Consider the following 16,103-nt stretch of genomic DNA (forward strand, 5'->3'; position numbering starts at 1 on the left):
CACTGTCGCCACTGGCTTTTTGCTTGCTTAGTAAGGGACACTAAATATTCAACAATGTTATTGATCTGACTGCATCACTGAACTTACTTAAAGGAGTCATATAATGCCATTGTTGTACAAGTTAATATGATTCTTTAGTGTCCAAGTTAAAACTTTGTAATATACTTTAATTAAAAATTCTCATAAGTATTGTAAGAAAACACTCACTTTACCTGGTCGAAAACAGCTCTGTTTTCACCAAGCCATTTCAGAGCATGTGGCTTTCAATGATAATGAGGTTTTAAAGCAGTCTGGTGAGAAATGCTTTGCGGTTTCGCGCAAACGTAAAAGCATTGACGAGAACAAAACTCAGCCACTGTGTCTTCAGCGGTTCGGATATAGGAGCATCAGAATGACTGCTGTGTTCATTATTACACCCAAGAACAGAACACCACAATCATGTATCAACAATGGCGGACTATGATGAGCTCACTCAGGGCGGGTCTGAGGTAAAACGCTGCTGTCAATCAACAATCTTGGGAGGGGGGCCCATCGTATGACGTCACACGGTTGAACGGCATTAATTGAGACAGGAGAAAACATATAATATAAAAATAAAATAAAAACTAGATGGATTTTTATCATTATAGGATGGTTGTGTACTGGCACTGCCAACACACATTTCCATACAATCAGCTTCTAAAAGTGCATGTACCACTATATGACCTTTAAGATGGATTATAACACAAGTTTCTTCTAGAGCGGCTGTACAGCCGTAACAAACTTTGTTGCATTATTTTTCCTGTTATCACTGCAAAGCTGTTTCTGTTCAATCTGTATTGTAAAACAATCTGCATTGATAAAAGTGCTATATAAATAAAGGTGACATGCCTTTACCATGAAGACGGTTTAGGTGAATAGCCAGCTATGTTTCGGTTTATTTTGCCTAAAAACCAGGATTGATTCAAAATAAACTGAAACATAGCTGGCTATTCATGAAATTGGCTCCGATTTTAGAGGTGTCCATGGTAACTTAAGCCCGGTGTATACCTCGGCCGCGTCTGCGCACCACGTGATGTCATTTTTTGAGGCCGCATGGACAGTGTGCGTACAACAGCGCACGCGCAAGAAAGACAGTAGACAGAAGACTCACAATGGTACTGCGTGTGTCGAACTCAGCCATCTGTGGTTGGGTATACTTTAAAAGCTGTGTTGACACGAGGCGCATCCGGATGTGGAAATTGAATTATACTCACCTTTATGCTCCATCGGAGCTCCCTCCATCAGTAACTGAGGGAGTGGTAAGAGATGTACCGGGTAAGAGATCTTAAACTAAATTTGGACCACATCAGCTGTGAGCAAAGTGACATCTCTCTCTGTCAAAATGTCACTCCCCCAGTTATTCTTGCTCCAAATTAAAGGTCACTACATAGTAAAAGGTTATAAAATATGAAATTGACTGGCAATGATTATTTATTATAATTATGTTATACGATTTATTTAATTATTATACTCCTAATCCGTTACACATGAGCAATTTTAGTTTAACAATTATTATTAAACAGTTAGTTTAAATGAATATAATTATATACAGAAAACGTAGTATATAGCAACACCGACTGCTGGGATTTTGGTATCGTAACCCTAATATACACCATAAAAACACCTATTATTTATTAAGGGTCACAAAAACTGACTCATAAATTCTGCGTATATAAGTGTTTTTTTAGGGTGGATTACATTTGCAGCATCTTTGCGGAGACATTGCAATGACAGAAACCCAGAGGCGGACAGTATTGAATTATTTTTACTTTCCAAGTAATTTTATTTTTCAAGTACCGGTATATGTCCTTTATCTGTGTTCTTCTTTGGAAAACTTTTACTTCACAACATTCCAAAACATAACACTGTGATTTTTACTGCACTGTGTTTCATATTGAATATCATTTAATACTTAATTACATTAAAAATGTAGTACTGCGAGTCGTACGTCATTGAAAAAGGGATGGAGGCAAATGACGTCAACTCCGATCAAGGGCTCTCCTCTTTTTTCTCCGCATTACAAGAGCAATGTTTTGACCTTTAAAGACAGGACGGAAAGCAAAACATTGAATAATCATTTTGTCTGCATCCATTGCATATCGTGCTGATTTAATTCCTTTTCTGGGTCAGAGCTTCTTTTGCCATTTCGCCTGTGTGTAGTATAAATGCAAATATCGGCTATAGGTCGCTTTTAAAAGATGATGCAAGCGGGTCATCAAAAAAATATTTTTTTGGATATAATCACCAAATCAGAATTGTGCATCGAGAACTGCAGTGTAAATGCGGCCTTAAAGTGTTTTTTAATACCATATTTCAAAGAAATGCTATAATTGTTAAGTTGTTCCTAATCACCTTTAAGAGAAGGAATGGAATATGTTGCTTGCTAATAAAAGAATTGTCAATTCATGATAAGTCTTAACTTTTTAATAAAAAATGCATTGTTGTTAAGAATAGCTAAATAACCCCAAATGGATCTTTTTTAAGTCTTCTATTTATCGTGTAGTATTATTTATCGCGGTGATCGGTATCGGTGAAAGCTATCCGCCAATGCTACTTCCAGTGACCGCTAATCGTGATAGGCCCCATAACCCTGATCAGAGCACCCGTAGTGTTCCTGTATGTAAAACACACCTGCCCACAGACAACACGGTGACCTCTCCTATGTGACTGCGTCTGTCCATTTTCTTGATAGACGAGCGTCTCATCAGAGGCCATTTTTTCTGGTTGCAGCGGTGGCAGGTATTCTTATGTCCTCCGGTTCCTCCGATGGTGTGCAGGTGATTGCAGGTGTGTTTGGCTGCGCTGGGCGGCAGCCCCGGCAGAACCGGGCTCTCTGGGCTCGTGGGTGTGTTTGGAGAAGTTGGTGTCACAGGGCCACTGCAGAAAATGAAACAGAAAACATCAGCTTAACTGCATGAAATGCCCAAGATTTGGGGAAATTCCAAAAAAATGTCCAACACAATCTACCAGTTAGCATCAGTTTTAAGATGTGCTTTTTTGGGCGGTAAATAATGGTGCAAACCCCAGTACGTTGACAAGCACAAACCTTAGTAAACCATCTAGCATGATTCATTGAAATAGTCTCCTCCCATGAATTTTGCATCTGAAAGGGAAACTCCTACAAATGCATAATCAATAAGGTCAGCCACAAAATAACTGTGCCCACACCTTTTCAGCGCTAATTCTGTAGTAAATCCTAAAAGCAGTTTTTTTAACGCCAAAAGAGGGTTTGTACTGACGCAAGCTGTTAGTAAATCTGTGCAACAGAACACACTACGCTGGGTAATATGACCCACAATGTGCTTGACTTGACTTTCTCCAAGCATACTAACATATGAAATGTGTATCATAGCATAACGCACACTTTCACACACTATTTAAAACTGTTTATGCTATTGTTCGGACACACAGATAGTCTAAGCTTGACTAAAGAGTTCTTAGTCCTTGTGTCGTGACTCATGAGTATTAACCATCAAATATTTTTTATAGCATCTGTTTAAAATTTCAGTAAAAACAGCATTATAATTGGTAAGTTTAATTCATTAGTAATATACCGGTACATATTTAAAATGTATTTATTTCTGCGATGGCAAATCAGAATTTTTGGTCCTTTAAAAATCATTGTAATATACTTTCATTATAATATGACCAGAATGTTCAAAAGAAAAGCATTTTTTTTTTAAATAGAAATATTAACTAGAAATATTTTATAACAATATAAGTCCTTAAATGTCACTTTTGGTGGGTTTAAGGCATCCTTGCTGAATTCCAAAAATTAGGGCTGAGCAATATTGAAGAAAAATGCGATATGCAATATCTTGCTAAATAATGTGATATTCGATATGCGATACGATAATGCAATTAGTGTGTAAAATCTATTTAAATTATATATTTAAAAATAAAAATAAAACTGAAAATAGATTGAAACCATTTGTGTTTCACATTCTTTCTGGGAAAAGAAAGCATCCTTACAACTTCTGAAAGTGACCAGCAGTGTTTTAGTTTTTTGTGACTTTTATGTCACAAATCATTCACGTTTCGGTGTGTGTGTGTGTGTGTGTGTCAGACAGTGTGAGGCTGTTATTGTTTTTTTCCACAAATTATTGCATCTAATAACTCTTTTTAACATCAAGCAAGTCACATAAATAACATTTGTGTGCCCAGTCGATTCTCTGCTATATTCGTCGACCTAAAACTTACACTTTTCACAATGTTGAAGTAGGCTATTAAAATCATTCAGATATTGCATGCCGTTGTGATATGCATATTTCTATATGTACATTTGCGATATTGCACAGCCATACTTTGAAAGGTAGTGTATATTTTTGAGTGATGGTATTGAATGTGTGTTTTGAATCGATTCACCAAAAAAGACAGTTCGAAGCAAAACATTTTATCAAATAAATTCAACCTTGTTTTAAATAAAACCATAGTTAAGTACATGTTGTTTATTACCATGTACTAAATATTATTTCTTGGTCTTAATTTTGTGAAAATCATAATTTCTTGCTGACTCTACTTGGTGACAGTGGTTGTTTGACTCAGTTCAGACACAATTTCAGATGCATATTTTCATACACGCACTACAATATTTAAGATATAATATTTAAAATATTTAAGATAACTACAATATTTTAGAAATCGGGTGTATAATATATATTCACTGAGCTCTGCCACACAATAAGGCAAGATAGAAGAATGCATTTAACACTCCAAGCTTCACCTTTCGCAGGTATTATATTTTAGCTGAAATGCAGCATAAATGGATCAGTTACTTCAGACAGGCTAACTCTCTCCCCTGCTGCTTTCTGTCTTTTCCTCTCTCCTTCTCCCTCTATTTATTTTGTCCTTCCACTCTGCCAGCTAAAAGAGGAAAATGTAGTGGTCGTCTCTTATCTGTCTTCATTACACTGCGGGATGTTGTTCTGCTCTGTGTGCATATGCGTGCGTGCCTCACTCGAGAGGCAGAGGAAGAGCAGGACAGAGATGCTTCAATTGTTACCTGCAGTGGCATGAGGAACATAAAGGAGGAAGAGAGACACGCAAACACACACACACGCACACACGCGCACACGCACACTACACCAGAAGTATTTCCATGTATGATACAGTGCAAGATCAGTTTGATCATTTATAAACATTAATGTTCCTGTCCCCTTAATGCAGTCATTAGGGGGTAAAGTTTCAGCTGGTTGCCATGGTCCTGTTAGCCCCTGCTGGTAAATGCTGTAACTACACCATCTAGCTGCCAGTGCTGGGAGTAGCGATGATAATAGCTTAACTACATTTTTTCTGTAGCTTGACTGTAGTGATGCTACTTTTAAAGTAGTGTAGCGTTTTCAGTAGCAAGCTATTTTTTCAGTAATACTTTAATATCGGTAAGATTTTGGTATTCAATATTAACTAGGATCTGCCTCAAACTCATAATAGGTAGTTTTTTGTAGCATTTAAGTTTATGTATTGGGTAGAAATAAGGGATGCCATTAAATAAGGGATAGAAATAAGAGATGCATTAATATGTGATTTATAAGTACTAATAAACAGCCGATGTCCTGGTAATATGCAGGCTAATAAGCAGCTAGTTAATAGCGAGAATTATTCACTCTTTTAAGTTGTTCTTTTCAATGTAAGAGTCAAATGGTAAACAGAACAATCCAAATCCATTTGAGATTCAGTCTGAATCATTCAGCCTGCTTACTCAAGCACTCAAACACTTGATGTGGTAGAGATATATGAGATATGAGACGTTAAACCGAGGTCCTGACTCTCTGTGGTCATTAAAAATCCCAGGATCTCCTTCAATAAAGGGTAGGGGCGTAACCTCGGCATCCTGGTCAAATTTGCCCAGGCCTCTGTCCATCATGGCCTCCTAATAATCCCCATATAATGATTGGCTTCATCACTCTGTCTCCTCTCCACCAATCAGCTGGTGTGTGGTTAGCGTTCTGGCGCAATATGGCTGCCGTCGCATCATCCAGGTGGATGCTGCACACTGGTGGTGGTCAAGGAGATTCCCCCTTCAATATGTAAAGCGCTTTGAGTGTCTAGAATAGCGCTATATAAATATAATTAATTATTATTATTAATTATTTACAATGATATGGCAGAGGAAGAAAACGAGCGCTGGTGTGAACATAGTGGAATATTTACCTACAATCCACAGAGAACAATCATGGGGCCTATACCATGAAACCAGTTTTGCAGGCTATCCAGGTAAGTTTCCATTTTTGATTGAGCCAATCCTGGGTTTTAGGTTCCATGAAAGTGGTTTGGCCTTTAGCAGTGTTCATCTCCATAGTAACTTTTCTCTGTGTTGAAAGGCAGGTGATTGGCTGTTCACTGCTGATGTCATACTTTCATGTGCCACAAGCTCCACAAGCTCAGGATCAAAGCAGGAGGTGAAAGAGAAAGCAGATGATCATGGTACCAGCAAAGCCGTACTGGATTGGTTTGAGTTTTTCAACATTCTGTAATCCTGAGTTTGTTCAGCTACCATCAAGGTACAGGCTCCTGGAATATACAGCTTGTAAACAACTCATACCTTTAACAATGGGCAAGAAAAATGTGATATTTCCTTTAAGTTTTTCTGCGATGTATAGTTTTTAAAATAATATATTTATTGCATATGTAAAGACTTTCATTTTTATTCTTCCCAGTATGTGGGATATTGTGTTTCTCAGCATCTCCATGTGGATCAGAGAGAAATATCCCAAACAGTGCACGATGATCAAATAACCCATTTTTAAAGGATAATACCTATACATTGTTATTTGTCATTTGATAACCGTAATCAAACAGAGATATAAATAGAAAATATTGTTCCTTTAAGTAGCTTCAGAGTAATTAGCTACTTTTTCAGAAGGGTATTGTCTGTAGTTGAACTACTCTTAACTGGACAGCTTGTAACTTGGAAAGCTACAGTTTTTAAAGGCCAAAATCTAATTTTAGTATGAATATGTTAGCCTAAAGGTTATAAATAAACTGGTGTGTTTCAAAACAATGACAACATTTGCATTTAGAAGACACAAGCATTCAAAACCTACAGTCTCTCAAGAATACTTCCTGGAGTCCCAACCCTTAATAGACGCTGAAGCTGAAATCGGTCACACGTTTATTTTCTACATTGTGAATGACACACAGTGCACTTGGGTGAATTCAAGGGCGATTGGGACAATTTTTGCCACTGAGATGACTTGGAAAAGGTGTCCCAATCACCATGAATTCACCCTATATAGGGAATAGGGAATGATTCACAAAGTGTAAACATGCTTTCAGTTGAGGTGAACAAAGTCTGGTTTCATGTTGGTTTCACGCGCACCAAAGACACATTCTGTTCCGGTCCAGAAGCGCTATAGCACAGAGCGGATCACATGCGCAAGTCAGAGCAGACAACAAAACATATCGGACCCATTTGAATTCTGCACAGAATGCTGCATTTCAAAGCGATATGGAGGAGATTATGATGAGAACCGGTTAGAGATTAGTAGGAAACTGCAGCTTTACCGAGCTGAAAGGCTCAAGTCACTCTGTGATATAAACACAACACTATAGGCCATTTTTGAAAAGCGGAGGAACTGCTTGATATGTCGCACCCTGTCTTCCCGTTTCAGGGGAAATTACATCAACACACTGAATAATGCGGTGCGTTTCAAGGCACTTCAGTGGGCCTTTAAGTAACTTTCCCAGCCCTGCAAGTGATGTCATCTTTCTCCACTGATTACTATTTATGAGTAGCTGTGTATTCTGACAAATACATTTTGCAAGTAACATATACTTTAAATGGCAAACTCCACCCATCCACTAATAAGCCACCCCCCACCCCCCTCACTCCTCCCTCATGGATGGCCTGTATCATTCTGAGCATCACTCCTTATTTTTTCTAAACATTTCACCTTCCCTATGCTCCCCTCATCTTTATATCAGTCTCATTCTTGACTGGAGGAAGTCAATTCACTCAGCTGCTTATACAGCATGAGAGACTCAAGCAGAGTGACCTCATTGTTCAACCCAATCTGGTGTTCACATGAATGCTCAGAAGAAAAAAAGAAAAACACATACAAGAGGAGGACATTTGGGGGAAATAAATTATTAAAGGAATTCCCCAAAAATGATAATTCTGTCATCATTGACTCACATTCCTGTTGAGTCAAACCCATATGCCTTTCATTGAAAACTAAAGGAGAAATTTTGAAAAATATCCTGGTTGAGCTTTTCAATGTACTTACAATGAATGGATATCCAAGCCTCAAGGATAATAAAAAATAATTAGATATGAATATATTTTTAAAGGTTCTTGATACCTTTTGGTGTTTTTTTTTAAATCTAATATGACCTCTAGCCTGTAAAGTTGCCTGGATCATAATCTTACACGGTCAGAGGAGAACTATCACCCCGATTGAGCCTGTTTTTATCTTCTCCATTCTGGCCCTGAAGGAGTTTTGGTTCCTTACCACTGTTGCCTTTGGCTTTTGGCTTGCTCAGTTGGGGACACTTAAATGTCAACTAAATTACTGATCTGCCCACATTGACACTATGTTAATTGAAATTAGCTGAATAACATCACCGTTTTCACCAGAGCGGCTGTACATTCTGTTATCATATGTTATAATTATATATATATATATATATATATATATATATATATATTTTTTTTTTTTTTGTTTGTGAAAATGAGTGTAACTATCAATGCATTGGTTTAACCTATTGAAATTACTCATGTTCTCTAGTCTAACTTTGAGCAGTTGATGACAGAATTTGCATTTTTGGGCACTCTCATGTCGTTCCTAACCCATACGACTGTTCATCTTCAGAACAACAAATTAAGATTTTTTTGTTCTCTGACCTCTCCATAGACAGCCATTTAAATAACACTTTAAAGGTCCAGAAAGGTAGTAAAACATCGTTAAAATAGTCCATGTCCATGTCGTGCAACCTTCATTTTACGAAACAACAAGAATACTTTTTGCACGCAAAAAACAAACAAAAACAACGACTTTATTCAACAATTTCTTTATGTCTGTGTCAGTCTCCTATGCAGTTTACGTTGGCCAGCACGTTGGCCAGCACTGCTTACGTGAACAACATCGGCCAATGGTAAGCCAGCATAGCTCTGATGTAACTCGGAAGTCCTGCACTGTATTTACTACGTCAACAGCATAGGAGACTGACACAGACTTGAAGAAATGGTTGAATAGCCGTTATTTTGGTTTATTTTTTGGCACACAAAAATGCTTGTTGCTTCATAAAATTAAGGTTGAACCACTGGAGTCATCATTTAACGATGTTTTACTACCTTTCTGGGCCTTGAAAGTTTCATTAAATAGCTGTTTAAGGAGGGTACAAAGAGCTCTCTGATTTCATCAAAAAATATCTTCATTTGTGTTCTGAAGATAAATGAAGGTCTTACGGGTTTGGAACGACAAGAGGGTGAGTAATTAATAACAGAATTTCCATTTTTGGGCGAACTAACCCTTTAAGATTCTTTCATGGTCCTTTTTAAACTCTAGTTGAAGCTTGAAAGCAACCAGTACATTTATCTCCTTTTTTGTTCCACTGCATAAATAAAACCACAGAGGTTTGGAATGACATGAGAGTGAGTGTATGATGACAGAACATTCATTTTTTATGAGTGAATGATCCCTTTAATCTAGGGACTGACGTGTAAGACAGTGAATTACATGAGACGAATAACGCGTTACAATATAACAGCTCAGGATGAACAAACATTCACTCATGTACTTTGAAATGTTTCAGGAACATGCTTTAGTATAGCTGAGGTAAGAAAAAAAATGTCACTTTTCATCTTTAATCTTATCTTTATTATAGTAGTCATAGTACCAGGAATTGAACTGTCATCTACAAACTGATGTCATCATGCTGGTCAAATAGAATGTTAAGGTGGAGACCATTGGCACACCCACACTCGTACTCTATGACTCCTCTTCTGTATAAATGCTTTTGAAAATCTTCCTGGATCTTATTCTGGCTTGCAGCACTGCCAATGATTGATATTTTTTGCTTAATGGTGATTTTCCTCACAGTGTGTCATGAGAGACAGAACCACCTCAATCCCTCATCAAGTCTGATCTGTTTTGCTGCTGCCGTTATTTGAGAAGTGACAGTGCCATCTTTTGGAGGGATGAGGTACTGCTTTACAAAACACCTTTTTAAAGGTTTAGTTCACCCAAAAATGAAAATTCGGTCATTAATTACTCACCCTCATGTTGTTCGACCCGTAAGACCTTCTGAACACAAATAAAGATATTTTTGTTGAGATCCGATGGCTCCGAAAGGCCAACATTGACACCAATGTCATTTCCTCTCTCAAGACCCATAAACGGCTCTAAAGATGTCATTACAAAGCCCATCTCACTACAGTGGCTCTACAATGATTTTAAGAAGCAACGGTAATGACAGTAATTATTGAATTATTGATTTTTGGGTGAACTAACCCTTTCACTATATCACATTCAATATGTGTGCAGTATGCTACTGTGCTTTTAAAAGTTTGTTTATTATATAAAGTGAGATCCAAATGTCTGAGGCCGCTAGTGAGGATACTTTGAATACATATGGAATTAAATTATTGGCATAATATACATAGTGGTAATTTTAATTATATCATTAAAATATATTTTTACATCCTTTTATGTCATGAAAATACAAAATTAAGGGTTAAATCAGGGTTATTATCGTTAGCTTAGACTAAAACTATTTAAAACATTTCTGTTAATTTAATAAAAGCTGAAATAAAATAAAATATAAGTATTAGTTGGAAAAACTTAAACTAAATGAAAATTAGAAATTTTGCCTTGGCAATAAACTGAAATAAGTAGAAAATTATATGGACATAAATTAAAACAAAAATAAAGCAAACTTAAATAACAATATAAAATAATAATACATTAATTAAATACCAAATTAAATTACTATACATTATACTAAAATTAACATTAAAACTAAAAATTAATTCATAATATTTTTAAAACTAAAGTAAAAACTAAAATAACATTGGTTTAAATACACTAATGAATCCTTGACGCCAGTTTGTGTGTGTGTGTGTGTGTGTGTGTGTGTGTGTGTGTGTGTGTGTGTGTGTGTGTGTGTGTGTGTGTCAAATGTCCAGTTTTTGTCATTTTATGACAACTGGCTATTGAGGACATTTTACTGGTCTACAGCTAGTGTTTTGTATGTTTCTGTGAGTAGGAAAAGGGGTAAAGGTTGGGTTAGTTAGGCAATATCCTTCATACCATTAACCTGATATGTAAAATAAATATAAGTCTAATATAGCGAAACACATGCGTGTGTGCATGTGTGGCAACATGTATGAATGCATGCATGATTTGTTTTTGGAACTAATTTAAAACACCATATTTCTGCAAACTATGAACAACTAAAAATGAAAACTGCAGATGTACATAAGAAAAACAAACCTACAGGTCTTAACATCAGGTATATGAAAGGCATAAAGGAGCACTTACCCATCCGAGTCTATGCTGTCCTGAACCATGGCATTGAGAGCATCGGAGTTGGCTGGTGGAAGAGAATGAAAGAGTTTATTAAATGACTTCCTAAATTAGCACAGGAAAGACTCTGCAGCCTCAGATGCAGAACCATTTGCTTGACTGGATTCTTTTGACTAATGAAAGCAGCTGACTGCCTTCTGATGTTACTGCAGCACATAATCGCAGTGGACACAGGGTAGCTTCAGGCCATCAATACACATGTTCTTACAAATATTAGAGTGAATCACATTTTATAGCAGACTCACATTATTGACTATTTGATATTAAATTAGTCAACTCACAGTAAAATTTGGGTTAAACCCAGATCAATACAGGTACAGATGTCAACTTTAAAATGTTCATATTTTCATAGGGTGGCACTTGAATTGTGCAACCACTGGCAGTGAATGTGCCTTACATTTCACAAAACGTTCAGTTCCTTCCGTTTTCACACAAGAACATTTCTCATTGAGCATTTTAAGAAGTTGACTTCACCATGAATTGTGTTCTTCCACTAGAGGAGCAGAAATAAGGTTAATGTGCTACTAGTCGTGCATTGTTACCGAGCTGTGGAGATGGTGAAACATAAAAGAGAAGATTTAAGATGCAGTAATACCGCTTTCTGTCCACATATCACATTCAAGAGAATGAAAGATTTTGAAATGCTGGTGAGTCACCAGGGAATGACTACTGATGTTTTTTTTCTGAATAAGTCTAACTAGACCAAACCAACTAAAACTGCAGTTCTGCTATTTTCATTCTCAGATCAGTGTTTTAATTTTATGCACAACTGAAATGTCCTTGCATCCTTCAAAGTTGCTAAGACGCAATGTTAAAAAAACCTTTTGGCCTTTACACCATCAAGAAATAAAGGTGAACAAACTCACGACTGGTTTGCAAAGTCTGAACCGTGAACCTGCTTGATCAGCCCTGTCTGAATTTAAACATACAGCTTACAATAAAAAAAGTTATATAGTATAGAATAAATATAGTTTAATGAAATAGTATAGTATTGGTGTTTAAAGTACACTTTTTATTTTAATTCAATGTAATACTTCATTTCACTGGAAATCATATCATTATTAGAAATTCAAGTAAAAAGCTAATTAAAACAAAAAAGGGTTTGTCCACTTTCTCTGTATTGACAGCAGCACTTGAGTGTCAAACCTGATGATCATGTTGATCATTTTTACAGGTGGGTGCAACACACTATAGTTAATTTATGTAAGTGAAGATAGCAAAAAAAATCATTTTTCATAGAGTGGACATTCTTCATAGAGTGGACTACCATTACAAATTTAAACATTTTGGGAGCAAAATGGTTCAGACACTTTGACCGGACCATGTTTTGTGTGTTTTTTTCTTCAATTGCTAATGTGACCTTGTACACCACACACTGAACAACAAAATTAAGCATTGCTTGGTAATTGGTTGACCTAAATTGGTGTTATCTAATTGTGTACTTAAATTTAACAGCTGGCCGCTGATTGGTTGAAGCTAATCGAGGACTGAAAGCCAGAGCTGGAACAAGTCCACAGATGTGTGCTTGAACCACGCTCTGCCAGAGAGGCGAATGCTGTGTGAATCGTTCTCGGCTGCATATTTTACTACATGCAGTTTGTAATTTGCAGAATAGGATTTTCGGTATGGGGCATTTTGTTTGTGTTCAGTCTTTCCAAGTTATTGTCTTTAAGTAAATATTTAAGTTTTTTTCTGTTTTCAGTCATTTTTTTCATGGGTAAGCTACAGGAGCAGGATATCGTGCTTGCGGTTTCCAGATTACAGTAATTTAAATCTCCCAATCAGAGCTTTTCAGTGAAAAGGACACATATGCTATCCAGTGCTTAACCTAAACATGTGCAATCTGGCAACCATATGCACGTGAGCTGCTGAAATGAGCCAATCAGAGCAGAGCTCAACATTAATATTCATGAACCATGACCCTTCCAAATAAGGCAAAAACAGAGCATTACATTCTAGGGACAATTTTTTGGATTGTAAATTGACTTGTAAAACTGTATCTGGACATTTGTTTCCCTTAAATAAGCCACATACCCTCTATGTAGATCTTAGAGAACAATTTAACAATGTTTCAACTCATTGGCACTTTTAAACCTTTGTAATTTATATAGTAGGCTACTAGACACAATATACTATAAAATACACTGGCAAGGAGGATCCTTGTTTTAAAAATGCAATTAAAATTAAAATACAATTAGAACTAAAATACAAAGTGTACTTTAGACATCACTACACTATCCAGCATCAAGTGTAGCCAGTGAGCGCACATTCAGCTCCACAGGTCGTGTCAAAGAGGCGAGAATCAACCCAGGGACGGTTGATTCAATATTATTTCTACACAGTGCAAGGAAAGCTAAAAATAAAAAGGCTAATCTTCTGTTTTAGGCCACCAATGGCACCTTAAAGCCCTTTTAACCCCTTTCCTGACGCCGGACAAAAAAAAAAAAACTGGCGATTTCCCAACACGCTGAACTGAGCAATGCCATTGTACCATTAGGCCGCGTGTCCACCAAAGTGTTTTTAGCCAGCTGAAAATGCTGTGAGCGCTTGAGAGCGTTTTGGAAGGCAGTGTTTAGTTTTTTCTTCAGTTGAGACTCTTTGCTTATTATGATATGGAAAATCCACGGAAGTGTTTCACAGGTAGTTTGTTTCTATATTGGTTCTATATAAAATTGCAGATAAAATGTAAAGTATTTGCTCTGGCTTTTGTTTTAAATCCTTTTGTTCCGTTATTATTTCTTGTTGTCATCTGTTGACGTTGTACACACAGACTGTGGCGGTTGGTCTGTGTTGTATTTGTCCCGCACATCCTCCACTGTGATTGGACAGTTGGGTGAAAAGTGACAGTAATGAGCCCTCTCGGCAACCAGTAAAAAACGCTGAGCACTCAGCATCAGCATCTCATTGCTCAGCATCTCTTTGCGCTCATGGCGTTCTAAAAACGCAGCACTTTCATTGAAAACATTTGAAAACAGCAGCCAGCCACGTGAAAAAATGCTTTGGTGGACACACGGCCTTACTGTGCATTCACACCGCTGGCGGTGAGAGCGTCAAGGTGGCCTGAAGTCATTCATTTTCAATGGGAGCCGGTGGCGAGCGCCTTGGATGATTTGGGCGTAGAGGAGAGTTGAAATCAGCTCAACTTTATGGTAATGAGCTACTACTTTTTTAAAAAACAGGTCGGGTACAATATATACAAATATGTTTTTTTTTTTTTTGAGGTCCGAGTTGCAGGCGGGTTAGTTGAAAACTTTGGTCGGGTGCGGGTTGTTTATACATTGACCCGCACATTACACACACACACACACAAAATTAATTTGTTCAAATAAATATAATATATTACTTACACATAGGGATGTCACAATTCTCAATATAATATTGAACTGTTCAGTACGGCATTCACGGTTCAATACGCTTGTGAATTGCATTTTTTTTTCTCCAGAATTTCGTTTTTTTGCATTTAATTAATTATTTATGTTTCTCTTTGTTTGAAATATTTCTCTCAGTTAATTTCACCTCTTTTTGACTGTGCCTGTGAGTCTACGTGATTATATGAGCAAATATTCAATCATATGCTTATATACTTAAATAACTAAAGTTAGGGGGTGTTTAGCCGTGTTTTAACCTCTTAAACTCCAGGACCTCATGCTGTATGCAAGGTTTATTCATATGGGTCCGAAGGGATGACCCCTCCCCCTTTTCCCCCTCCCCCTACCCTGCAACCCCCCTCCACCCTATCCATATACAGTGATATAAATGCAATATTCCAGTGTCATTAAATTAATGATATATGCTGGAAACATCCCAAACTGTCAGCAGGGACCTAGAGCACACAGAGAGTTACACACTATCAAAAAGGAATTTATAAAAAAAAAAAAAAAAATGGGGGGGGGGGGGGAGGAGGAGGTTATAACTTATTATTATATTCTATTCCTGTCCCGAAAAATACCGAACCGAAAACCGTGGTTAAAAACCGAGGTATTTATTGAACCGTGGACTAACTGTATTGTTGTATCCCTAGTACTTACACACTACTTTATCGGGCAGAATGCTACATCTAACATAACGAAAAATAACCGTGATTTCAACCCTTCCTGCTCAAATATTGCACTGCAAACATCAGTAACAGCTTTAAAAGTGGTCAATGCTAGCAAATGACCATGGTATAACCGGGATAATTCAATGCACAGCTAGGCATGGATTATCCCTTATTTATATCTTATTCATCAGATTTTTATTCAAAATGTCCAAGTTTAAATATATTGTGCAGTCCGTTAAATCAGCTGAAGGTATTTTTTTAATCAGCCTGGAGACGAGACACCAGCTGTTGTCTGGTGTGACATGCTGATTCATCGCTCTGAGGTCAACTGAGGACAGTTAATGCTACGACATAATCAATGCTGCATCACAATCAATGTTGCCTGACTGGTTACCACATCTCATATTTCCCTCAGTGTATAATACAAATCCACAAAGACATGTTATCAGTTCTGAGAGGCCTTGCATCATGGACCAATATTGACCAGGGTTTGTCAAAATTATTATCAAGTTATCCTC

The 16,103-nt window shown here is 37.1% G+C and overlaps 1 protein-coding gene across 1 annotated transcript in view; it reads right to left on the minus strand.

Annotated features, from left to right (window-relative positions):
• The window catches only part of rell1 (RELT like 1), a 39,109-nt gene that overhangs the window by 4,160 nt on the left and 18,846 nt on the right, over positions 1 to 16,103 (minus strand). The window contains exons 3-4 of the mRNA XM_067457315.1: positions 11,502 to 11,553; positions 2,653 to 2,898 (exon numbers count right to left, since the gene is read on the minus strand). Coding sequence (XP_067313416.1) covers positions 2,653 to 2,898; positions 11,502 to 11,553 — 298 coding nt within the window. The remainder of the gene's footprint in view (positions 1 to 2,652; positions 2,899 to 11,501; positions 11,554 to 16,103) is intronic.

Source organism: Pseudorasbora parva, chromosome 1 (genome assembly GCF_024679245.1).
Source record: "Pseudorasbora parva isolate DD20220531a chromosome 1, ASM2467924v1, whole genome shotgun sequence".
Lineage (NCBI taxonomy): Eukaryota > Metazoa > Chordata > Actinopteri > Cypriniformes > Gobionidae > Pseudorasbora > Pseudorasbora parva.